This window comes from Euprymna scolopes, chromosome 2 (genome assembly GCF_053919585.1).
Source record: "Euprymna scolopes isolate OS-2025 chromosome 2, ASM5391958v1, whole genome shotgun sequence".
In the NCBI taxonomy this organism is placed as follows: Eukaryota; Metazoa; Mollusca; class Cephalopoda; order Sepiida; family Sepiolidae; genus Euprymna; species Euprymna scolopes.
In genome coordinates, this window is record NC_136483.1 from 141,566,142 (window position 1) to 141,590,927 (window position 24,786).

Sequence of the window (24,786 nt, forward strand, 5' to 3'; positions counted from 1 at the left end):
GCAGAAAGTATAGATCCAATTCATTTATATTTTCAGGATGTGCATCTATTTAGATGGTCGTCTTGTCATTCAAACAAGTTGGATTCATTCAGTCAAGTATGTCTAAATGTTTGCCTGGAATCCATCACATTCAATTTTTCAAATATCTATTTTAATTGTTCTAATTAGCTGCAAGTTGCAATTAATGCACTGAGTGACACATTTCTATCACTCTTGCTTTCTTTCGCTTTACGTTGTTTGACGCACCCCCCCCCTCAGTTTATATACTATCATTCTTGCTTCCATAACTGTTTATTAACAATCACAGTTAAAGAAAATGAAAGAATAAAAAAGATTGGAATAGTTAATTATAAACAAAAGGAAATCGAATAACCAGTAGTAATACTATTTCACCTGTAGCTGGATAGGCAGAAAGATATAGCAAGCAGGACTAATTTTTGAAAGTTGTTCTTTTTCTTTTTAAATATTTAACTGGCTTTGCAAACTCCCCCCCTCCTTCCCCCGATTCAAACAAGCTTAATATGTGATCAATAAGCTACATTTTTTTTTCTTTAATATCAACATACGTAAATTCTTTTGAAGATTTTAATTGATAGCTCCCAAAAATTCTCTTAATTCCTTTTCTCATCATTTCTGAATTCTAGTTCCGTCATAAACGATTCTACTATACGTTTGCATTTCTTTATCTGATCTGGCAATTTGTTCAAAAAAATATGTTTCTCTATTTGCAAAAAAAAAAAAAAAAAAAAAATTGATTTAATAGATCTAGTTTTTAAAATCTATCTTGATAATGAATTTCCAGATGGAGGAAAAATATATTTAGAAAACAATGGCAACCATATCAAAAGAGATATCAGAAGAAACGAACTGTTAAAAAAAAAAAAAAAAAAAAAAGGGATTCATAAGCAAAAGTTTATTTTGTTTAATCTTTTCATAAATAAAATAAAGATAAAGGTAAAAATGAATTTATTCTTTGAAAAATAAAGTATGGCGAATGAAAATGATAATATTTAAATAAATTGTTTTTGCATTTTGTTTTAAATTTGCAATTATTTTTACAAACAAAAAATAATGATTGAAAACATTAAAGAAAGAAATTCAAGTCCTAAATTTATGCACATAAAAACACTATATGTGTGTGTGTGTGAAAATTTTAACTTAATGAAATTAAATAATTCAAGATTTACTCTGGCCGGGATTAATTCAAATACATTCTTTAAAAAAAAAAAAAAAAAAAAAAAAAGCCTCCAAGATATGTTTTAAAAAAACTGCAATTAAATTTAATCTAGATAGTAAATACTTTATATCTATTATTATATAGCTTTCATATATTTATAGTGTATATTTTAAAGTTTTAAAAACATTTCATATATTTAAACTATGCTCTGGGAATAAAAATTCAACTCCCTAACTTTTCATGCATGTATATGAAAAGCAACACATTTGAATATTTATTCTCAAAGCACAGTTCAAATATTCGAAATTATAAGTTTTGAACTATGTATATATAAGTAATTAAAAAGTCTGTTTATATATCTGTTTGTGTGTGTAAGCCTGAGTAAACTGGATTTACTGGTTGAGCCGATGTTCAAAATACTGAAAGAAGTGATAAAGCCAGCAGATCACTAAGAACTCCCATTGAAATATCTTTCAGATTATTTGTTCAATCAATATGATAATGAAATTTGGTAAATTGCAAATGCCATCATGTTTTGAGTGTAGATCTCATTCAACCATTTATTCAGATTGCAATCACCAAGTTAATGATCTAATGAAATCTATAATCAAAACAAGGTTGCATCTATGTAACCAATCACCATTATTTTATTATTATTATCAATAGCTCTACTAACGTATTGAACACTATTAAATTAGATACTGGGAATATCCCCCACAAAAAATATTTCAAGAAATAACCAGAATTTTCCCACTTGGATGCCTTTAGTTTGCTTAAAGATTCTCGTCTGGTGTTATTTGAATTTACATCAGCTCTACATATTGTTTATGTATTAAATACTTTTTTTTTTTTTTCAGATTTCTATTCATTCATTTTATATTTTTCCAGGGCTTATTATCTAAAATTTGGTCTTATTTGATATCACCGGCATCAAAGCCGGATAATCATAAATCTAACATTAACATTTCATAAAATGTTTCTTTGTCACAGATTAAAAAAAAAAAAAAAAAATTTTAATTTATGAATACTACCCATTCAATTATTGATTTTACAAAACTTTACTTAACTAAAATAATTATAGAATTCTTTTCAAAGAAATTTGTTAGGAAGATTCAAATTTTAAGACCACAAAATGCAAAGGAAATATTGTGATGTTTGAAAAATCTATTTGACCCCCCCCACCCACCTCCCTACTAAAGTATTGCTTTAAAATCAGTCTGCCATGGAAAAAAAAAAAAAAAGTGCATTAGTTTTTAATAGTCATAAACGTTCTGTGCGTCTCAATAACAAGAGTTTTTTTTTGTTCATTTTAAATTTTACATAACATTTCATTGATCGCAAGGTTATTCATGGCTATGACAGCACAAAACAGTCACTATTTGTGACGTTATGGGCACTTTTGTAAACCTTATTTCCAATACCTCATGCACCTAAACGCTTCAGCATTTTGAGCTGCCATACATTTTTTTTTGTACCCACATAAAAAAAAAGATGGCGACACTCTGATAAGGGATCTCTGTAAAATTTTAAATGAAAAAACAGAATGCATCAGCATTTTAAGTATTTATCACTATTGGAGTATTTACTCCAGAAATTGGAATTTAAAAAAATAATAAGATGCTGTTTTTCATGATGGGGCGATTGTAAATAAAAAAAATTTTAACTGATGCACACAAGTGAGGATAACGAGATCACAGTTAAAAGTGATGTGTTTTATAAATAAAAGATGGAGAAAGTTGACAAGAAATTACTTTATATTAAAAATGTCTTTATAACGAATTGTTTTGTTTCTCTTGTTTTTATTCTGTGACACTTTTTTGTTTTTAAAATTGTAAAAAATATGGTTGACCTTTTTTGGGGGGAGGGAATCTATAAATAATAAAAAAAATGATCGGTGGGAAAATGTGTAGGAGGGAAAAGGAGATGGTTATTTTGACTTTTTTTTTTTTTTTTACTAAAGATTTACAAAAAAAAGATAAGAGTTTGATGAAAAAGTTATTGTGATAAGGGAGGGGGGCTTGAGAGCTCATTTAAGAACATACCAAAAGAGGAGGAGGAAAAGGAAGTGGGGGGGAGTAAATTAGGGAATATCAGCATGTGTTATTCGTTCCTCAGAACCCAATAATAAAAATTATACCCACTTCTGACAAGCAAGCAAGGTTTTAAAGGTTATCAGGTAGATATAAATTTGGTAAATTTGGATCAACTGGCCTTGTGAATATAAAAGGGTTGAGAAATATGTGATAGCAACAAGTTAGAAAAGTGTGTGTGTATGTATGCATGTGTGCATCTGTCTTTCTCTCAGATTCTACCAAAAAAGATTTCTTTTGGATAATTGATGAAAGCGAAGACATAGTCACCCTCTCTCTTTCTCTCTCTGTTTTTAATTGATTATTGCCATTCAAGAAATGGTATTTGTGGTTGTGGTTGTGTCAGTTACACAAACAATGATCTTTTATTTCTACCACGTTTAATGGTTCCTTTCTGCACAATCTTGTTAGAAAATGATTCATGTAGGTTTCCTTGGCCATGGGGAGATAACTCCTTTTGTATTCCTTTAGTCAATTTTTTTTCATCAATTTTATTACTCTCTATATTAAATTAAGTTTTCTTTTTTTACTTAAAATAAAAAAGTAAAAAAAAAAAGGGAGGGGGGCGTCCATTTCCTTGACAGAAAATCCAAGGTGGTTTCTCGTCTCATTTGTGCTGTTATCATTTCCAGATTGTTGGCAATAGGCCATCATCCCCACTGGGGATCAGGTGTTGAGGTCATTGATGCTAACTCAGTACCCAGTTAGTCAAGAGTGGGCGGCTCGAGAGTTATACCTCCAGTTTAGCAGGTTGGTTGTTTATGAACGGCTCATTCCACATGCGACGCAGGTCGCCCTGAAATTTTAACAAAGACAAAATAAGTCAAATTTAATACTTTGTCCAATTTTAAAATATTACATAATTAACATTTTTATTATTTTCTATCTAATATAAACTCATTCTGAAATTTTAAACTCATTCTGAAATTTTAAACTCATTCTGAAATTTTAAACTCATTCTGAAATTTTAAACTCATTCTGAAATTTTAAACTCATTCTGAAATTTTAAACTCATTCTGAAATTTTAAACTCATTCTGAAATTTTAAACTCATTCTGAAATTTTAAACTCATTCTGAAATTTTAAACTCATTCTGAAATTTTAAACTCATTCTGAAATTTTAAACTCATTCTGAAATTTTAAACTCATTCTGAAATTTTAAACTCATTCTGAAATTTTAAACTCATTCTGAAATTTTAAACTCATTCTGAAATTTTAAACGTATTCTGAAAAGATAAACGTATTCTGAAAAGATAAACGTATTCTGAAAAGATAAACGTATTCTGAAAAGATAAACGTATTCTGAAAAGATAAACGTATTCTGAAAAGATAAACGTATTCTGAAAAGATAAACGTATTCTGAAAAGATAAAGTATAATCAGCCATTTAATTATTTTTTGTCACTAATAACTTTCTTGCTACAAAATTTGATTTTGTTTACAAAGATTTCTTGTGGATCGTTGCAATATATTAAATATACTTCAATTTAATTTCTTCCAGAAAATACTTTGTTGGAGTCAGATTTATTTTTTCAAGTGGGGTACGTATGCATAATAAAGACTCATTATTGGCATAATCTTGACAGGTTATGTAAACTGCTAGAAAGTTCCAAAATGAAAATCGTAGCCGCCAACAATTGGCAAACAATAAAAATATTGCAAAAATTTCAATAAATTTATGAAAACTGGTTAAAGTTGTCACCATGAATCTTGAATAAGTTGGAACAGACATTGCAATGTCCAGAAGGAAATACTGCATTTTATCAGAAATGGAAACAAAACCTAACCTTAACACAAGCACAACCTAACCATAACCTTTTTTTTTCCTTTTGATTTTAACTCCCCCCCCCTTTTAATTTACTTAGAGTTTATTAAAATCTTTGAATTTTATTTATTTTTATTTACATAACAAAAATATTGTTTTCATTGCAAACTTTGGTCAGTGTTTTTGGAGAAAAACAAAAAAAACTTTTGTCCGACACTTTTCAACGGTTTATGCAATCTGTTTGGTATATGTAGATTATAATTCAATCTATTCAGCATAAGTACCTGAAATGATTGCTATTTTTAAAAAAATAAGGGGCATAACTATTCATCTATACAGGGTTATTTCCTTTAATTGGAAGCAAAAAAAACAAATTCATTTCATTTTTCCAGTTTGCGTTAATGTTCCCACAAACCTTTGGGAAGAACGTTATGCTATAAGTTTATTTTTCTACCAGTTTCTCCAGATTGTTTGTATTATAAAAGTAGTCTCTTATCAAGGGTCAGATCAATACATTCAGCGAAGATGTTTTAGCGTGTGTATACCATGTTTTGCCTAACATATGCTAGCGTAATCATTTTCTCCAATTAAGATCTTTCCAATATATGAATATCTAGGATTCTTTAACTTTATCTAATTCCACTTGGAAAACAAATGAATTTTATTTTTCTGAGATTTATCTATCTGATAGATTGTATTAGGTATTGTTACAAAATTGAAGATCTGCTTTTATAATGATTATTTTCATCCAAAAGATTTTAGAGCTTTTCTCATTTGCTTGAAATAATTTCTTTAAATAAAGCCTGGTGTCCGTGTGTGTGTGTGTGTGTGTGTTACCAGCACAAAGTCAGAGAATCTGCATAAAATCCTAAAGTATATTTATCTGTAAAATTTACTGGAGAAGACAATGGAAAAGTGTTTCGAAATCTCTATGGGCATCACTAAGTAGTCAATTAGAGCATCACTTCACTTAAAACTTCAAATATATGTACTTTTAGGAAATTTAAATCATATGCATAAAATTTTATGTGACCCCACTCTCACTTTGTGATACATAGGGACAAAAACCTTAAAACTTTGAATACATTTTTCCAATTTTCATGAAATTTAAACAATGTGTATAACAAGTAGGGCTAGGACAACAGCATATTCTTTTCATTGTTCAAATAGCAATCAGCTCGATTGTTTCATACAAGAAATCCATGCATGCAATTCATTTAGTGGTTAGTTTCCCCTGATCTAGCATGAAAACAATTTTACAGTTTTGTTTCATTCTGAAATGAATGAAGGCACACACATGGACAAGAGGGGGTTAATCATCATACCTTAAGATAAGCCATTGTGAGTAAAGGAAGCAACGTGAAAGGAACCAAGTAGAGAAGGGCTGGTTGAGCAGCTTTGAAAACTTCCGAGGAAACGGTGGCAGTCAACAGACCTAAACAAAAACAAATTCAAGAAAATGGTTTGTACGATCATTAAAATGAGAAAAAAATTTTTTTTTAAATGAGAAAAAAAATAATTAAAAACAAAAAAAACAAAAACAAAAGTGAATCTGTCGAGCAGAGAAAAAAAACATTTTGCAGAATCAAGATATTACATTGTGATTGATGGTTTCACGTTTGTATTCAATTTTTGAAAAAGGAGAGGATTTTCTTAAAATTATTAGATGTTCCCCTATTCTGGATATTTCACATTCTATTTTATATTCTAGCAGTAAGTCTCATATTTACTGATTTGATATGTGAAAAATCTTTTGAAAACTTAAGATTTTATCATGATTCAGCATTTAAATATCGTCTTCATTTGTTTTTGTGCACACTCTCTGGTGCTTCTTCGTGATTAGAGTAAAATTTTAAATATTGAATTGTAAGTAAAGCCAAAATTGTCATGTCATAGTAATGAAAATATCCAAAAATTACACAAAACAATAAGGTAGAAAATTAATTTTTGATAGAAGCAGTTTTCAAAGACAATTAGCAAAAATCGAGTTTTGCTAAAAAAAAAAAAAAAAAAAAAAGTTCCACTCGTAATAAGGGAGGTAATTATGTTCTGAAATTTTGGGCCAATTGAGCAAAACTCAATTTTTGCTAATTGTCTTCAAAAACTGTTTTCATTAATAATTAATTTTTTACCTTATTGTTTTTCAGTAATTTTTGGATATGTTCATTACTATGACATGACAATTAAGAAGGTACAACTACTAAAACTACTTGGTTTTACTTGAAATTCAATATTTCGATTTTTGCTCTCATAATGAAAAAGCACCCACTTTCTTAAGCAGCTAACACACAACTTTGGGTAATCAACATCAATGTGAGAAATTTTCGAGCATGCGACTGTAGTAGTTGAGACGTCATAGTGCAATGCAATTTATAATGGAAACCTTTACAATGAGAACAGGAATTTTCTCAGTTTAATGCATTGTAGGTAGGATCGTGCCATTTTGATAACAGACATAAATTCTAACAAAGCTTCTTTTTTAGAACTGCACGCCTGTGGAACTGTTCCGCTTGCCTGTTTCCCTCCCGACTTCAACCTGGATGTCTTCAAGTCCAACACAAACAAATTCTTGATGAACCGCCCCCCCCCCAAGTAATGACACCTTACCAATTCTCCAATACTATTGCTACACTATCCCTTTGATTACTGTACACACAATAACCCTTATCCCTGAGTGGCCATTGGGCCTTGATAAGTGGTGAACTCCATGTAAAAAAAAAAAAAAAAAAAAAAAAAACAGGAATCAGACTTGAATGTTTTTTTTTTTTTTTTTTTTTTTTTACATGGGGGTCACCACTTATCAAGGCCCAGGAGCCACTCGGGGATAAGGGTTATTGTGTGTACAGTAATTAATGGGATAGTATCGTAGTAATAGTTAGTATTGGGGATTTGATAAGGTGTCATTACTTAAGGGGACAGTTCATCAGGAATTTGTGTTGGACTTGGAGACACCCAAGTTGAATTCAGGGGGGAGGCGACAGGCAAGCGGCAGAGAGTTCCACAGTCGTGTAGTTCTAAGAAAGAAGCTTTGTTCATGGAATCTACGTTTTGATTTAGGCACAGATAAAGAGTGGGGAAAATTATTGACAGTGGTTTCAGCTAGTCAGGTGTTTTTCATGAAAAATTGGCGAGGGGGGAACAGAGAATGGAGCTTAGACGAGCACTTGCCATGGAAATAATGATAAAACAAAGACAGGCTTGCAACGTCTCTTCTGAGGGAAAGAGGTTGCAGGGAAGAAAAAAGGGCATCCCCCACCAAGCCACGAAGTCTATTTTGTACTCTGTCAAGGCAGGATAGGCTGTTTTTAGCAGCTCCTGCCCAGATGTGGCAGCAGTACTCCATTCTTGGATGTATTTGGCTTTTATATAGAGAATTGCATCATTAGTGAGGTATCTTCTAGAGCGATAGAAGGATCCCATCATTTTCACAGCGACCTTGGCCACAGACTTGATGTATGTGTTCCATTTCAGATCAGGAGTAAAGGTCAAACCCAGAAGCTTATCAAAACATAGGGCCTCCTCTACATGAGAGCCATTCATTTCAATTGATACCAGATGGGGATCAGAGCGTTTATGATGTAATGATAGGCGCTTGGTCTTAGATGCATTAAAGGTAACCAGCCACCTCTTCCCCCACTAAACCATGTGCTCAAGATCTGAGGAGAGAGAATCAGAGAGAATGTTGTCATTTACGGCCTTTGATGTGTTGCCATATATAGTCGTGTCATCAGCATAGATGTCAATGAATGATTTTAGTATGTGTTTTGGGAGATCTTGATGTAGATCAAGAAGAGAGTTGGGCCCAGGATAGACCCCTGAGGGACTCCAGCATTAATACTGTGGGCCTCTGATTTCTGCCCATCAACCACTACTCTTATGAGCCTATCAGAGAGAAATGATTTAATGATAGAGAAAACATTTCCAGTTATACCGTAGCTGGAAATCTTGTGTAGTAAGCCTTTATGCCATACCTTGTCGAAAGCCTTTGATATGCCAAGAGCAATTGCCCTAGAAATGAAGCCTTTGTCAGGAGATTCACTAATTCTATGTGATATAACTGTTAACACGTCTGCTGTAGATCTAGCAGAACGGAAACCATATTGCGAGTCACTAAGAAGGTTATTTCTGCTGAGGTGGTTGACTATTTCTCTATTTAATATGGATTCCAGCAACTTACTCATGACACTTAAGAGACTTATTGGTCTGTATTGAGAGGGAGATGACTAATCACCTTAATTCTTAAATACAGGGCATACTGATGAGGTTTTCCAGGGTGTTGGAAAGCACTTCTCCTTAAGGCAACGCTTAAGCAGTTTCGTAAGTATGGGGGCAAGTTCTGGTTGTAGCTTTTTTAACACTATAATTGGAATACCGTCAGGGCCAGTTGTTTTACTGGAATCAAGGTTTTTGATTAGCTTGGCGACCTCACGCACAGATATTTGTATGTTACCTAGCGTGTTGTGTGTTGTAGGAGGAAATACGGAGAGTTGATGGCCTTCGTCACATAGGGTAGAATTAGCTGCAAAGTTGTTGGCAAATAGTTTGGCCTTGTCGGATGCTGACAAGATGACCTCTGGACCATTGATAATCGTTGGGATAGAACACACGATTCTGTTCAGGATCCTATTTATATTTGCCAGAACTGGTGGGAACCAAGCCGCTGCTCAGCTCCTTTGGATTTAACGGATTGAGCATATAACTCTCTTGCATTTTTTATTACTCTTTTACAGTGATTGCTGGCGGTCCTGAAAGCAGCTTTAGTCTCAGTGCATCTATTACGTTGGTAGCTATGGAAAAAGTGATTTCTGTGTGCAATGGCAGCAGCACATTCAGGGGAGAACCATGGCTGGCTGTTAGGTTTTTGTTGGAATTTTTTGGATGGTATGAATTGGTTTATGCCTACAATTAACCAGTCGGTGAAATCTGATACTACAGAGGACACATCCTTTTTAAACATGGAATGGAGAGGTAGATCAGATATGAATGTATGGAAGCTATCCCAGTCAGCCATAGAGTATCGGTATACAGTACGGTGGAGAGGTACATCTGTAGACTTATTATATTTCATTTTTATCTTAACTGATACAACGGAGTGGTTGGAGAATCCCATAGGAGATAGAACGGCACATGAGCATAGCTCAGGGGAAGTGGAGAGAAAAAGGTCTAGAAGGCTTGCATATTGACCGGTAATATCGGGCACACGGGTGGGCTCGCGAACAATCCGAGTGAGGTCATAGGCAATGGCAAAATCATGACAGAATCTCCCCCATCAGTCTTATCTGAGTGGCTCAGCCATTCCACATTGTGGACATTGAAGTCACCGCAAATGTGAATGTCAGCCACAGGATGAGCAGACAGGGTGTGGTCAATTTTCTCAGATATACTCAAAGATAGTAACTCCGCTGTTGTGGGGGCGATAGAGGGCAAATATAAATGCGGTGGTGTAAGCAAGTGCAACCTGGAAGCACATATAAGGTAAATTAGGGTCTTCTCTGGAGATATCCCAGCCACACGGGAAGCCATCTTTAATGTAGGCACATATTCCATGCCCATGGCGATCTTGGGAGTCAGATTTAGATGTTAAGTTAGAGTATTCATTAATTATGAACTCATCTAGGGAGGTGGTTGGCCCTATTCCAGTTTCGCTTAGAAAAAATATTTCTGTTTTACAAGTTGATGAAGGTAAACTTTGCCCTAATAAACATGCCATGAAGCCGCTAAAATTATATTATTGAATAAATGAGAGAATGAAAAATTACTTACCTAAAAAATATCCTATTAAAGAGCAATGAAAATATGTGATCTTCTGAATGGTGTTGATTGGTTGAGGAATTCCTGCCTCAATGCTGTTAAGCTGGGACTTCTTGTAGGCGTCGTACCTTAGCACAAAGCAGAGCAGCAGACCCGGCATCACCTGAGGAAAAAGAAATAAAAGCACAAAGACGTTTAATGTGAAAAAATAAAAATGGGAAGAAAGAATAAACTTTTTTATTTTTCACAAAAATATTGGATGAGTGGCAAAGGCGAAAGAAGAATACAAAGTTGCACCACTCCTAGGTCTCTGAACTTGTGGGCCAGCGCTGAGTCCTGCTGCCACCCCCAGGGTCTGCCAGTGGCCACCTGACTGCACCAGGGGATCACCACATTGTTCAGCACATCCAGATACACTTTGGTGCTGACTTTCAAGCCGACTTCAAAGATGAGAGGTGGCATGATGTGGTTCTGACTTGAAACCATACCAAAGACCATAACCATGGCCAGAAACTTCATTGAGCTGTGCCCTCAAGCGTTGAGCCGTTTAGATTTGCATTTTGAGGGTGCTGGCAATGGACCTGCTGTCATAACTTGGATCGGTAGAGAGCACGAGTTATACAACAGTGCCTCTTCAATCTCGCTCGTTGAACATTGTGTCGCTTTCAGACATGATAGAAAGCGACTATCGCTAGAGATTTGTACACATCTGACGAACTAGTAGATGGTTTGCAAGAAAAAAAAAAAAAAAAATGGTTCTTATCAAACGAAAATGGAATCATGTCTTTTCAAGGGTGACAATTTCATTGTTATATCAGCTTGTGTGTGCAGAATGGTCTATCAAATTACTGTTAATTTTTGGTCTACAGACTTGGATTTTGACCTGTGGAACAAATTCAGTTTGGTTGTTAGTCTATAAAAATAACTGCAAAGGGGTTAAGATTGAGAAAAAAAACAAAAACAAAAAAAAAAAAAAAACATGGAACTTTGCAAGCGCGAGTCAATTAAACATGCTACTTCTACACATGTGCAAATATACATTTATACCTTTACCAACATTATTTTTTAAATTTTTATATGCGTATGGACTTAACTCAGATGGTAATGAATAATACTGGAGAGGTACATTTTTTTTGTAACTTGTATGCCATCAGCATGGCATACAAGTTATTTCAACTTTTGAAATCACTACTATATATTGGATACAATATAATAATCAGTAGAGAATTGTCTCTATGATAATAAATATGCCTAAAGTAAAATATCATATTTAAACATATTTTATGAATAGACAATGCCATGTGACCTGCTACTAATATATTAGGTTGAGAAGAAAGTTCTTGAGGAATTTTTAATTTTTATTTAAAATGATGTATTTTCAAACAAGTTTTCGTTATAATACCTTTACTTTATATATCATTTTAAAGAGCATTTTTCACTATCTAATCGTTTGAATTACAATCGTTTTAAAACAATTATGTCTTCTTTTCTGAACGTTGAATACAAGATAGAAAAAAAATAAATTTGCACAATTTTCTTATTCCAGCTAGGCTGAAAGGCCGCTGAAACAGCTTGTGATATCAATGATGCGCTTGGTCCAGGAACCACTACTGAACGCACAGCACAATGATGGTTTAAGAAATTTTGTGGCAGAGATGAAAGTCTTGAACATGAATAAACCTAGTGGATGGCCATCAGATGTTGACAATGGTCAATTAAGAGTTAAAGCCAATCCACACACAACTGTTCCAGAACTTGTTTGTTAATTAGACATAACATATACGATTTCCAACCACTTGAAATTGGAAAAAAAAAAAAAAAAAAAATTGATAAATGGGTGCCTCATGAATTGAACAGCAACCAAAAGAAACACTTATGTTTTTCCTTTCTTTTATGCAACAAGAACAACCCGTTCTCCGACCTGACTAAGACTTGCAATGAAAAGCGAGTTCTTTACGACAATTGGTGATGCTCAGCTCAGTGGTTAGACGCCGACAAAACTCCATAACACTTTCCAAAGCCAGAGTTGCACCAAAAGTCATACTGACTGGTGGTTTGTGAGTGGACTCATCCATGAGTTTTTTAAATGCAGGTGAAACCATTATGGCAGTAAGTACTGTCGACAAATGGACGAAATGCATCAGAAACTTCAACAATAGTACCCAGCATTAGTCCCAATTCTCCTCCACGACAATGCCCTACCACATGTTGCTAAACTGACTCTGCAAAAGTTGAGCAAATTGGGCTACGAAACTGCCTCATCTACCATACTCGTTGCATATTCTCAGATAACGACTCACTCTTTTAGAAGCATCTCGATAACTTTCTGCAATAGAAATTCTTCAAAAACCTAACCAATATCAAAAGCGACTTCCTTGCCACCAGAACGCAAGATTTTTATGTTACTGGCATAAATACACTTGTTTTGCATTGGCAAAAATGTGTTGATTCTGATGGTGCTTATTTTGATGAATAATTTTTTGTTTGAGCAGAGATATGTTCATCTGAATTTAAAAGTTAAAAACCACAAGAACTTTGCCAACCCGATAATGATTATATTAGTGATATAATATATATGCAGTATACAAATTTGTTGTGCTAATTGGTTAAAAGTGAAAAAGTTGCCTAAAAAGTTGTTTCGTTTTTGTTGCTACAGAGTTTTGTTAAAAATAAAACAGACATTGATTTTGCTGTTTAAAAAAATGGTAGTAGTCATTGATCACATGTGTGAAAGGTAAAGAGAATAACACTTATGCAAACACAAGTAAAAAGAAAGAACACAAACTTTATTTGACTGATGAAGATATATATTCCTGAAACTAAGTTAATTTTAAATGTTTAAAATAATGTATTGGCTTACAAAAACAAAAAAAATATATATTTTTTTTTTTATTTGTTTTTCGATAAAAAAAGGTTACAGCTATATTAATTGCTTCCCAGAAAGCAGGTAATTTTTTTTTTGCTAATGTACATATATAAGGATAGTGTAGTTTGAAGCATTGTGTGTGCTGTATAGTATTGTATTAAAGGCTATTACAATTAGTGGTAAATTTTAAAACATTTTTTCTTTATTTTTTTTTAAGAACTAGCTTTCTTCTGTGGAAAACAATTTTTTTTTTTTAAGTTGCTTGACGAGGACTTCTGGCTTTAACCAACCATCTGTCTGAAACATTAGCATGTCCAGTGTTGCGACCATATAAATTTGTTTATATCAATAGAAATATATTTTGCTCCTCTTTTATTGAGCACTCTTAATAACGTCGTTAAATTCATGAGTTTTCTCTCTTGAATACCTATAACTTGGTTTTGCAAGTTAGAATTAACATTTCAAACAGAAGATATAAAATTTACAAAAAGGAACAATAATAATAATATAAGGTGACAGAAAAGATTATAGTATCTGTAGTAAATATTTCTTTTCTTTTCTTTTTTTTAAATAGAGTTTTGTACCTTTTTTTTTTTTTTTTTTTTCTATATTTAAATAGATGTTTTTACAATATTTTATAGAATTTCTGGAAAAAAACATTTGAATATTTGCACAACTTACAATATCCCCGAGTCCCAGCATGGAGAAATGACTGCTATTCTGCATACTGGAAGACAAAAAAAGGTGGAAATTAACAAGATTTAATAAACAGGAAGAAAGTTTCTACGAATAATCACATACTGAATGTTTTAAGAATTTGAACACAAAAATACTCCATATCCACAGCAAGACAAAACAAATCCATCTTATTTACTTAAGAAAGGTGAAGACAAATACTAACAATCCATTAAAGGAAAGATGGAACAGCCTAAAGTTTTTTCATCTTTTTCTTGTATTAATTCCAAAAGATTACATAAAACATAAACCATAATTAAAAGAAAAAAAAAAAAGAAAAATTAATGCCAACTAGGTAAAGTTAGTATTAAGGAATCATTTTTACTTATCTAGCGATGAGATATAGACAACCATTAGCATTTTCCTTATTTGTAACAAATGCAACAATTTGATTGGCTAATGGACATAAATGATTATCCAACAAAAATTAGCAATTTTTATTATGAAGTTTCTCTTTCGGATATAGTACGGCATTGATAAAATTGATTGGGGTTTCTTTCTTTTTCAAAGTTAACACAGACAAAACTTTTCATAACTCAATAGTTAGGCAAAATCAAATATAGAATAGCTAGATGTAATGTTATAGTAGTCTGACTTAAAAATATTCAATGATTTTTCTTCATATATTTTATTTGATAATGGTACTACAATAAAGTAGTAATACTTATTTACTGATATTTAGTTTGACATCCTTGTTAGAACCCATTCGAGCTAGAGAAAAGTGTTTAAAGGGGAGCAACTCTTGACCCTTTGCTACTTTTCTTGATCAAAACAGAATTTTGAAAAGCATTGTGTGGTTTCAGTAAAGCGGCAAAGAGGCACATCTTCCATAAGTGAAGACTGTTTTATTATTCTACCACTTGAGAACATTGTAGGAAGAAGCCTTTTCTGTGATGTTCTTCAAAAGCAGAACTTCATATTACGGTGTGAAATATAAAAAATTCCATTTTTCAAGGTCACTGCAGGCCAATAAAAGGTCCTTGCATTAAAAATGTAAAAGAATGTCAAATATTAGTACTTTATTGCAATACTTTAACTAAATAATTCATGTTAATATCTTTAATATCTAATACATAAAGTAAAGCCAATCTCTTTATCATTTCTTTATCAATAATAGCTTTCTTCCTACAAAATCAATATTTGATTCTTGTTTGTCAGTTCTTTTGGTCAGCTTTTACAACATTAAGAATAACAAAATTTAATTTGATTTAGTTCCTTTCAGAAAATATGTTGACCAGGTCAGAATTATATCCTTACAGACTCCATCTTGAAAAAAGTGACATAACCCCATATTCATCAATACCTTTGGTGAGAAAAAATATTTTGGAAAAAAATGCATAGTTTAAAAACTAAAACAAAAATTGCAAATAAAAACACTGAACTAGTTTTAAATAAACTAGTAAGTTTATATGGTGCCTATTTATGCTATGTCAATATTAGCTAGTTACTACAGTACTGCTTTTCTGTAAACTACAACAATGTTATCAAATATTTATCATAAACATTCCAAACTTAATTCACTGTACTGATTAATTTTACTACTCCCATAATATTCTTCAACTTTCGACTGACAATTGGCTCTTGGTCATTAATAAGTGATAACCCAAGAGTAATTAAAAAAAAAAAGGTGGAGAAAAAGAATTTATATATAATAGAAAATCTAACATATAAAGTTATCTTGTGAGATCTTAAGAATTGGATGCAAATAGTATTTAAGCTGACATATCAAACTTCAATTCTGACTAGCAAATTTTTATTTGTTATTGTTGTATCATGTTATTAATACTTTAATAACATACTTTGTTACAGTATACTTTAAAAATTATGTAACAGTTCAGACAACTGGTAATATGGAAACATTCTTAAATTCTGGCAAAAAAAAAAAAAATTCAGTCGAGGGAAAATCACTCATATTTTAAATTGAAGAATATAACAAGTTTTCTCCTTTACAACTAAAATTTTATTTCTTTTTCTGCACCAGTTTTAAAAGATGTTGAATCAAATAAAAATCAAAAACTGAAATGAAGTCTTTATAACTTTGCCAACACCAGATAGGTACAGTTAGACTTTAACTATTTTAAATTTACATGGTCAAGATTTATTAAAATTGGTCTGTCAGTTGTAATAAAAAGAATATTTTAGAGGAATTAGCTTAAATGTTTAACTGTGGCTTCTAAAATTTTAAAATGTTCGAATTCAGAATAATACATTTTCTCCTACTCCAATTCCAGTTCTGAACATTTTATATTGTCTGGCAGTCAAATGTTCAGCATTTAATTTATTAATGGTCAAGCTGTCGCGCAAGTTGATGTAAAAGGTACCACCTTCTGTTATTTCAGCAACATGTTGAATGCTGGTGGAGGTGGTTGCGAACATGTTATCACTGCTTGCTGTTGTATCCCTTACAACTAAAATTTTATTTCTTTCTTTGCATAAATTTAACAAATTACAAACTAGAATTATTTCAGTGAACACCAGACAATGTCAGCTAGGTGTAGCTAGTTATTTATATTTGTAAGTTTGTTTGTTCTACAATTTCAGAATCATTGCAGGGATTCTCATGAGATTTAGAATAAGAAATCTATTTATCAACACAAGTAACATATCGATTTTATAAATAGGTTGGTATCTTTGTGAAAAAACAGTACAAAGGTGCTTCTCACCTTGGAAAGACTAACTTTCCAGGAAGTGACAACTTTGGAGCATCTCGTACGAGACCACTTAAGTGAAGTTTCTTAGCAAAGAGTCCAACCTGGAATAGAAAAGAAAATTAAAGTTTGAAAAAACAAATAAACACAAAAAAAAAAACCCCACAAACAAACAACAAACCACAAACAAACAACAAACCACAACAAACAACAAACCACAACAAACCACAACAAACAACAAACCACAACAAACCACAACAAACAAACCACAACAAACCACAACAAACCACAACAAACAACAACAAACAAATACAAAGAAAACAAATACAAAGAAAACAAATACAAAGAAAACAAATACAAAGAAAACAAATACAAAGAAAACAATAACAAAGAAAACAATAACAAAGAAAACAATAACAAAGAAAACAATAACAAAGAAAACAACAACAAAGAAAACAACAACAAAGAAAACAACAACAAAGAAAACAACAACAAAGAAAACAACAACAAAGAAAACAAATAAGAAAACAAATAAGAAAAATAAATAAAACAAATAACAAAAATAACAAAAAAACAAACAAAAACAGACAGACAAACAACAGACAAACAAACAACAAGAAAAAACAAACAAGAAAAAACAAACAAGAAAAAACAAACAACAAGAAAAAACAAACAACAAGAAAAAACAAACAACAAGAAAAAACAAACAACAAGAAAAAACAAACAACAAGAAAAAACAAACAACAAGAAAAAACAAACAACAAGAAAAAACAAACAACAAGAAAAAACAAACAAGAAAAAACAAACAAGAAAAAACAAACAACAAGAAAAAACAAACAACAAGAAAAAACAAACAACAAGAAAAAACAAACAACAAGAAAAAACAAACAACAAGAAAAAACAAACAACAAGAAAAAACAAACAACAAGAAAAAACAAACAACAAGAAAAAAAAAAAAAAAAAAAAAAAAACAAGCAAAAATAAAAAACAAGTCAGTCACGCGACTGTATATCTGTCTGACAATGTAAGGATAGGACATATCTAGGCCTTATTTCTCCATAACATATTAATATTCCTGAAGTTATGTCATGGAAATATTGATAACTCAAAAATACTGCATCAGAATTAAATTTTGCATGGGGATATTGTTATCAAAAAGCATCAGATCACTATATCAAATTTGGAAAAATTGGAAGTTATAATTCTGACCATGACTGAACTTATAATCAAAGTCATATAAGATATGGAACTTCATTGGCTACAATATGGGCCCAATAGCAATTCTCTACAATGAGAATCAAAACTATTGCCAAATGTCTAACTTTCATCTTTTCCATAACCTTGACCTAGGTATGTTAAAATAACAGTGATTTAAAATGTTGCGACATCTTTTGACTGCCCTTCATAAACATGATTTAAATTTAAACATGGAAAATTACCAGAAACCAATTTTAGAAAAGAAAATGTTAATGACCACCCAAATGTAAAATTGACTAAGAATGTAATTCTAGCATTTACTGAGACATTTCAGATTATGCATACGCTTTTGACAAAGGTATTTGCATAAAAAAAATGCATCAATTGTGCAAACTAGAAACTTCTAGATTTCAGGGTTTTTTTTGCATATACATATATTTGGTCAATATAGTGTGTGTAAGTAACTAAAAAATCCTTTGTAGCACAAAAACTTGAGACTCTTGTGGAACAATATTCACGCAACTTCTAAAAATGCTTTCCTAACTGTATGCATCTCTTTTTCGACTACTTATATCCATTGCGTTCTTGTTTGCCTCACTATCATCACATTTAGTCTTAAAATGGGCTGATGCCTACACATCCAAATAGCACCTACAAAATCCAACATTGGGTCACTTTCAACTAGGTGTTATTTTGTGGTTGGTTAAATCATGCATGTGTAGCAATCATAAACACGGCGCCATTTCTTTCTTCTTGCGGAAAGCAGCCCCTGCAAAGTAGTTTGGTCACAAAATCTATGTGCAGAACTTCGAAAGTAATTCCAAACCATTTGGGATTTACACAATAGTCACACACAGAGCTTCCTGGCATCAACTAAGAAACTCATATCTCCTGTCTCAGTCAATTAGACTGAGAAACGAGGCTACCTTCAATGAAGATGTACTGCTCTAAGAAAGTACTTTAGGCAGCCAAACTTTCATGCTTAAATTCTTTTCTTCACTGCCTGAACTTTTCGCAATCTACACCCAATGGTGTAGGTTACCGAAATTAGTGCATATTGTCGTTTATAAAAGGAATTTAAGTGCTTATACAGTATAGGACACAAGTGAAAATCACATTTCAAGTAAAAACTCTTTATTATACTTATGTGTCATGAGAAAATAATTATCCTCACCAGAAATTTGAAAAAATTATTGAATAGAATTTTAATTAAAGATAAAAATACGTTTTGTTTTTATATTTTACCCATCCACCATTCATTACTTGATTAAATGACAGACTGACTTATCTCCCCCTGCTTTATGGGAGTTTTGTTCTTATCAATAGCGGATGGGCAAAATTTCATAAAACTAATTTTTTTTTTTTTTTTTACTCAATAAATTTGCCTTAATTTTTGGTGGAGATACCTATTTTTACCAGATACGCAAGCACATCCAAGAGTTTTTCAATTACTTTATTTGGAATTGTGATTTTCACTTGTGTCCTTATCTATATGAGGACTGGGCTTTGTTTTATAGGAATTGGTCTTACAGTCAATGAGAAGACCAAGTCACTGTATATGCACACCTTTTTTCAAATTCCCATTCTTAATGAGAGAACTACGCAAGTGCATAATTATTATAAGCAAAATCAGAAAATACCAACAAGACTCGTCTAGCGAAAAAAAAAATTTTTTTTTTAAATAAATAAAAAAAGACAGAAAACATATATAGTGCTCCACATGCCTATCTGATGCTGCATTGATAAGCTCGGTAGAATTTGGTGATAAATCAATTCTATGTTGGATCGATCGCTGTTGCACTCCAAGAATATTGTTGTTTTTTTTTCTATCAATTGAGATTGTTCACCTTGTGCTTACTTTACATAAGTATTGATTGTATGGCCAATTACTTTAAAAGGTTTGTAATATTTTGAAGACAGGTCTTTCTTAGTAGTGTTGTCTCAAGCAAACACAAATTTACAAGTAGTCAATTCTTCTGGAATAAAAGTGATCCTGGTATTAGTACCACATGGAATTGTATTCCAGATTCTAAATATTCTACTTTGTAATTCAAAATAAACAGTACTGATAGATTAGTATAGTTGTTATTTTACCAGTACTGTGTTGATATTACCAAACTTACGTGATTTAATGATTGTCTCAGTGGCTGTGCTATGCTACAAACAAGTTGTAGAGATAGCCTAGTTGTGCTAGAGATGTGTGTGTGTGTGATACATTGTGAATCAGTAACGCAAATGTCTTCTGATCGTTTTTCAGACATGTTGGCCGCAATTACAATCTTCTTTGTCCAACACTGTTGTTGATTCTCTGATTTTCTCGGTAAGCTGGTATAATACAACCTTATCTGCTCTGTCTCTTCAATATATCTACTTTGGATCAGGAATCTTAAATGTCCAGGGTTTTTTTTTTCTTTTAGTTATTCTCAGCTGACTACTGCAACTGGCTACATCCATTCTTTTATTTTATTTTATTTAGATCACTCTCGTTATTTGTCCACCCAGAAGCTAACAATTATGGTGTCATTTGTCTGGGGAGTTTAAATAGTCTGTTTATAAATTTTTTTTTTTTTTTTTTTTTAATCATTCACTTATATACTTTGTCTTCTTTTTATTAACTTGACATTTTTCAGCGATCCTGGCTCATCAAAATTTTCACTTTAAACTAGATCAGTAGCAATAGAAATTATTCACATGATGTGCTAGTATCTTTTTGAGAACATTTTTGACATTACTCGACATGAATTGTTCTGATATCAGATGAAAATATATTTGACAACAGCATTCAAAACTTGTATCAGGTAAAGTTGTATAAAATAATTTACCATTGGACACATTGTGACGTCATCTTTGAAATATACAAATACTAAGTCGCCCAGTAACAAGTAATAAATTTATTGTTAAAAGGTGGAGTCTCATTTGTTAGATAATGTTATGGAGATTCTGAACGCCATCTAAAGACTGGTCCTAGATGCCTTATTCAGGCTCTGGGCCATCCTCATTCCTAAAACACACACTGTAAAACTTATCTTTCCCTCATAAGTAGGTCGTAAATACTACTTACGTGAACTACATATATTCTTAATTCTGTGAGAATATTCAAAAAGGTGCAACTGGTTAATTTTAATTTTCATTGAAAGAGTCAAATGAGATCAAAAAAATAAATAAATAACCCCCCCCCCCCAAAAAAAAAACAACAATAACAGAAATTAAAAATGCTGACTTACTGGGTTCTCTGCTGGTCTGGTTGCGACTTTCACCATCACATTTGTACTAAATATATACGATGAGAAAAATACCTAAAATGAAATGAAAAAAGCATTTCAGATTTTATTCACTGATGGCACATTTAATAGAGTCATTCTTTTTATCAAATATATAAAGTAAGGTTCATCCATTTCTAAAATATATAAAGTAAAGTTAGTCCATTTATCAAATATATAAAGTAGGATTAGTCCATTTACCATTAAAAGATGGTAGTGTTAGTTTTACTAATTTAGAACTGCTTCTAAGCTTCACCACTCACTCATTTTGCGACTAAATTTCAAACAATTTTTACAGTTCATAAGTGACCTTCTCAGCTATATTTCGCAAAAAAAAAAAAAAAAAAAAAAAAAAAAAAAATTTTTTTTTTTTTCGTTAAGTAAAATAAAAAGTTGTCATAAAATTACTGGTGTTCAAAAGTTCTCAGAATCGGTTACAAACGGAGATACGTTTTTCTGATTGGCTGTTTATTACCATAACAACCAAATCTGTTACGCTACCTCAAATCGGCTGGGAATGGAGAAGATGATGACGTAACAAGATAGATAAAAAAAAAGAAAAAAGGAAAGTCCCCTCCCCCCCCGGATTTGTGCCAATGTAGAAAATTAACTTAGTCAAGCGTGGCCTACATAAATAAGAGGCCGTTCCACGAATGTTATGTTGTTATGTTAATGCTGTTGATCAAGCATAATTTAGTCTAGCATAGCCTACATAAATAGAAGGCCGTTCCATTATTGTCATGTTAACCTTGTTGGTCAAAAATAATAACCTTGTCAAGCGTGATCTCCATAAGACGAAGGTTGTTCCACTATAGTCACGTTGTAATGTTAATGTTGTTGATCAAACATAAACCTAGCCAAGTGTGGCCTACGTAATTAGAGTGAGTGAGTGAGTGTATTTGTTTAACGGCATTTCAACCTCTAAGAGTCATTTAATGCCAAAAAAGTTTTGTTGATATAATAGATTTTCAGTTTCTTGTAAAAAATTTTTAAGTTTCTTGAAAAAGTTTATCTTTTGAAGCAAGATGTTTTAGGTTTTCTGAAAAATTGTTTTAGTTGTAAGAGATTTGTTTTTCTAAACTGAATTTTACTTGTTTACTTTATAGGAGTTTGAATACATTTGTTTCTTTTAAATAGTTTATGATTTGTTGGGGTTCCACTTCTTGGAACACTTTTCTAATGTTCGTTGTTTTAAAATATTTCTTCCGAGTGTGTTTGTGTTTTCTACATTCTGTCAGTAGATGTTTAATTGTTAGTTGTTGGTTGCAGAGTGTGCAATTTGGTGTTTCCTCCGCTTTGATTAGGTAGGAATGAGTTAATTTTGTATGTCCGATTCTTATTCGGTTTAGTACAATTTCTTCTCTTCTTCCTTTAAAAATTTTTTGTTTTTCGTTTTTAATTATTGGTCGATGTTCATGCAATTTGTTTGCAGTGCATTTGTTCTATTCCTCTTGCCACATGTTTTCTATATATTCGTTGATTTTTCTTTTTAGGTCTGTGTGTGATATTTTAATTTTTTCCATTTGGTGGTTTGTGGCTTCTTTAGCCAGTTTGTCTGCTTTTTCATTTCCTGGAATGCCGACATGATTTGGTATCCAGGCTATTATAATTTTTTTTATTGTTTTTTTCGGTTATTTCATTGTATTCTTGTATAATTTCTGTGATAAAAGGGTGTTTAGATTTTACTTCAAGGGCCATGATACAGGATAGCGAGTCCGTATATATTATGGCTTTTTGTTCGTTGATGTCTTTGATGTGTTTGAGAGCTATTTTGATGGCCTGCAGCTCGGCTGTATATATTGAAGCCTCGTTGGGCAGTCTTATTTGATATTGATTTTGTCCATCTGTGCATGCTGCGCTTGTTCCGTTTATAGTTTTAGACCCATCGGTGTATATTTCTATGTATTCTGCATATTTTTCTCTTAGTTCTCCAAAGTTGCTTCTATTTGTTATATTATTTGTAATGTTTTTCTTGTAAGTAGTAAGTGTTATGTCGGTTTCTGGTTTGTGTAATGTCCATGGGGGGTCTGTCGTTTGTTTTCTGAGTAATTATATTGTCGGGGTTTTCATTGATTTGATGTATTATTTCTTTAATTCTGTGTCCAAAGGAGGGTATACTTTTTGGTTTCCTTGAATAAGAGTTTGTACATTGTAAGTTGAAGGTAGTTTTGTATGTTGGGTTTTCGGGGTTGGTTTGTAGTTTTGTTGCATATTGTAACGCTAATTTTTTCCATCTTAAGTGCAGGGGTAGTTCTTGGGCTTCTACGTGAAGGCTTTCCATTGGAGAAGTTCGGTAGGCTCCCAGGCTAAGTCTTAAACTTTGATTCTGTATTGTTAGTAGTTTGTTTTTGTAGGATTTGTAAGTAGAGCTGTATATGGCACAACCATAATCCAGTTTGGATCTGATATGTGAGCAATATATTTTGAGCATTGTAGCTTGATCTGCTTCCCAATCTAGTTTTGATACTATTTTTAAGATATTTATTGCTTTTAAGCATTTTTGTTTTAATTTGTTAATGTGCTCCTTGAAGTTTAGTTTGTTGTCTAAAATGATCCCTAGAAATTTGGTGTGTTGTACTACTGGTATTAGTTGTCCATCTAGTTTGGGCTGTGGGTCAAGGTGGTATTTTCGTTTCCTACAAAAGTGGATATATGTGGTTTTGCTTTTGGACATTTTAAATCCATGTTGGTTAACCCAAAGGTCTATTTTGTTAAGGCAATGTTGCATTTGTCTTTCAATAGTTGGCATATTTGGTGATGAGCAAGTTATTGAAAAGTCGTCAACAAATAGTGTTTTTTCGAACCCATGTTAACATTTTCGATTATACCATTGATTTTAATTAGAAAAAGGGTGGCAGATAGTACACTACCCTGTGGTACCCCTGTTTCTTGTGTGTGTTGATCTGATGTTGTATTTCCTAAGCATACTTTAAATGTTCTGTGGGATAGGAATTCTTGGATAAATTTTGCTAGGTTTCCTCTGATTCCCATATTATGAATATCTTTCAAGATTCCATATCTCCACGTGGTGTCATACGCCTTTTTGATATCAAAAAAGATTGAGACCATGTGGTGGTTTCTTATTAGACCGTTACGAATATATGTTTCTAGCCGAATAAGTTGGTCATAAGTACCTTGATTTTGTCTAAATCCGCTTTGGTGTGTAGAAATGAGGTTATATTTTTCTAAATGCCACATTAGTCTTGTATTGACCATCCTTTCTGTTGTTTTGCATATACAGCTTGTTAAGGCGATAGGACGATAATTGGTAGGGTTGGAGTGATCTTTTCCTGCTTTAG

At 32.2% G+C, this 24,786-nt stretch overlaps 1 protein-coding gene across 3 annotated transcripts in view; it reads right to left on the reverse strand.

Annotated features, from left to right (window-relative positions):
- Positions 1–2,928: 2,928 nt before the first annotated feature.
- The window catches only part of LOC145296798 (signal peptide peptidase-like 3), a 344,500-nt gene continuing 322,642 nt past the window's right edge, over positions 2,929–24,786 (reverse strand). For all 3 annotated transcript variants that reach the window (XM_080142870.1, XM_080142879.1, XM_080142889.1), the window contains 6 exons: positions 21,452–21,523; positions 17,046–17,134; positions 14,329–14,374; positions 10,794–10,944; positions 6,356–6,465; positions 2,929–4,063 (listed from right to left, as the gene is read on the reverse strand). In XM_080142870.1, coding sequence (XP_079998996.1) covers positions 3,998–4,063; positions 6,356–6,465; positions 10,794–10,944; positions 14,329–14,374; positions 17,046–17,134; positions 21,452–21,523 — 534 coding nt within the window. In that variant the 3' untranslated portion in view covers positions 2,929–3,997. The remainder of the gene's footprint in view (positions 4,064–6,355; positions 6,466–10,793; positions 10,945–14,328; positions 14,375–17,045; positions 17,135–21,451; positions 21,524–24,786) is intronic.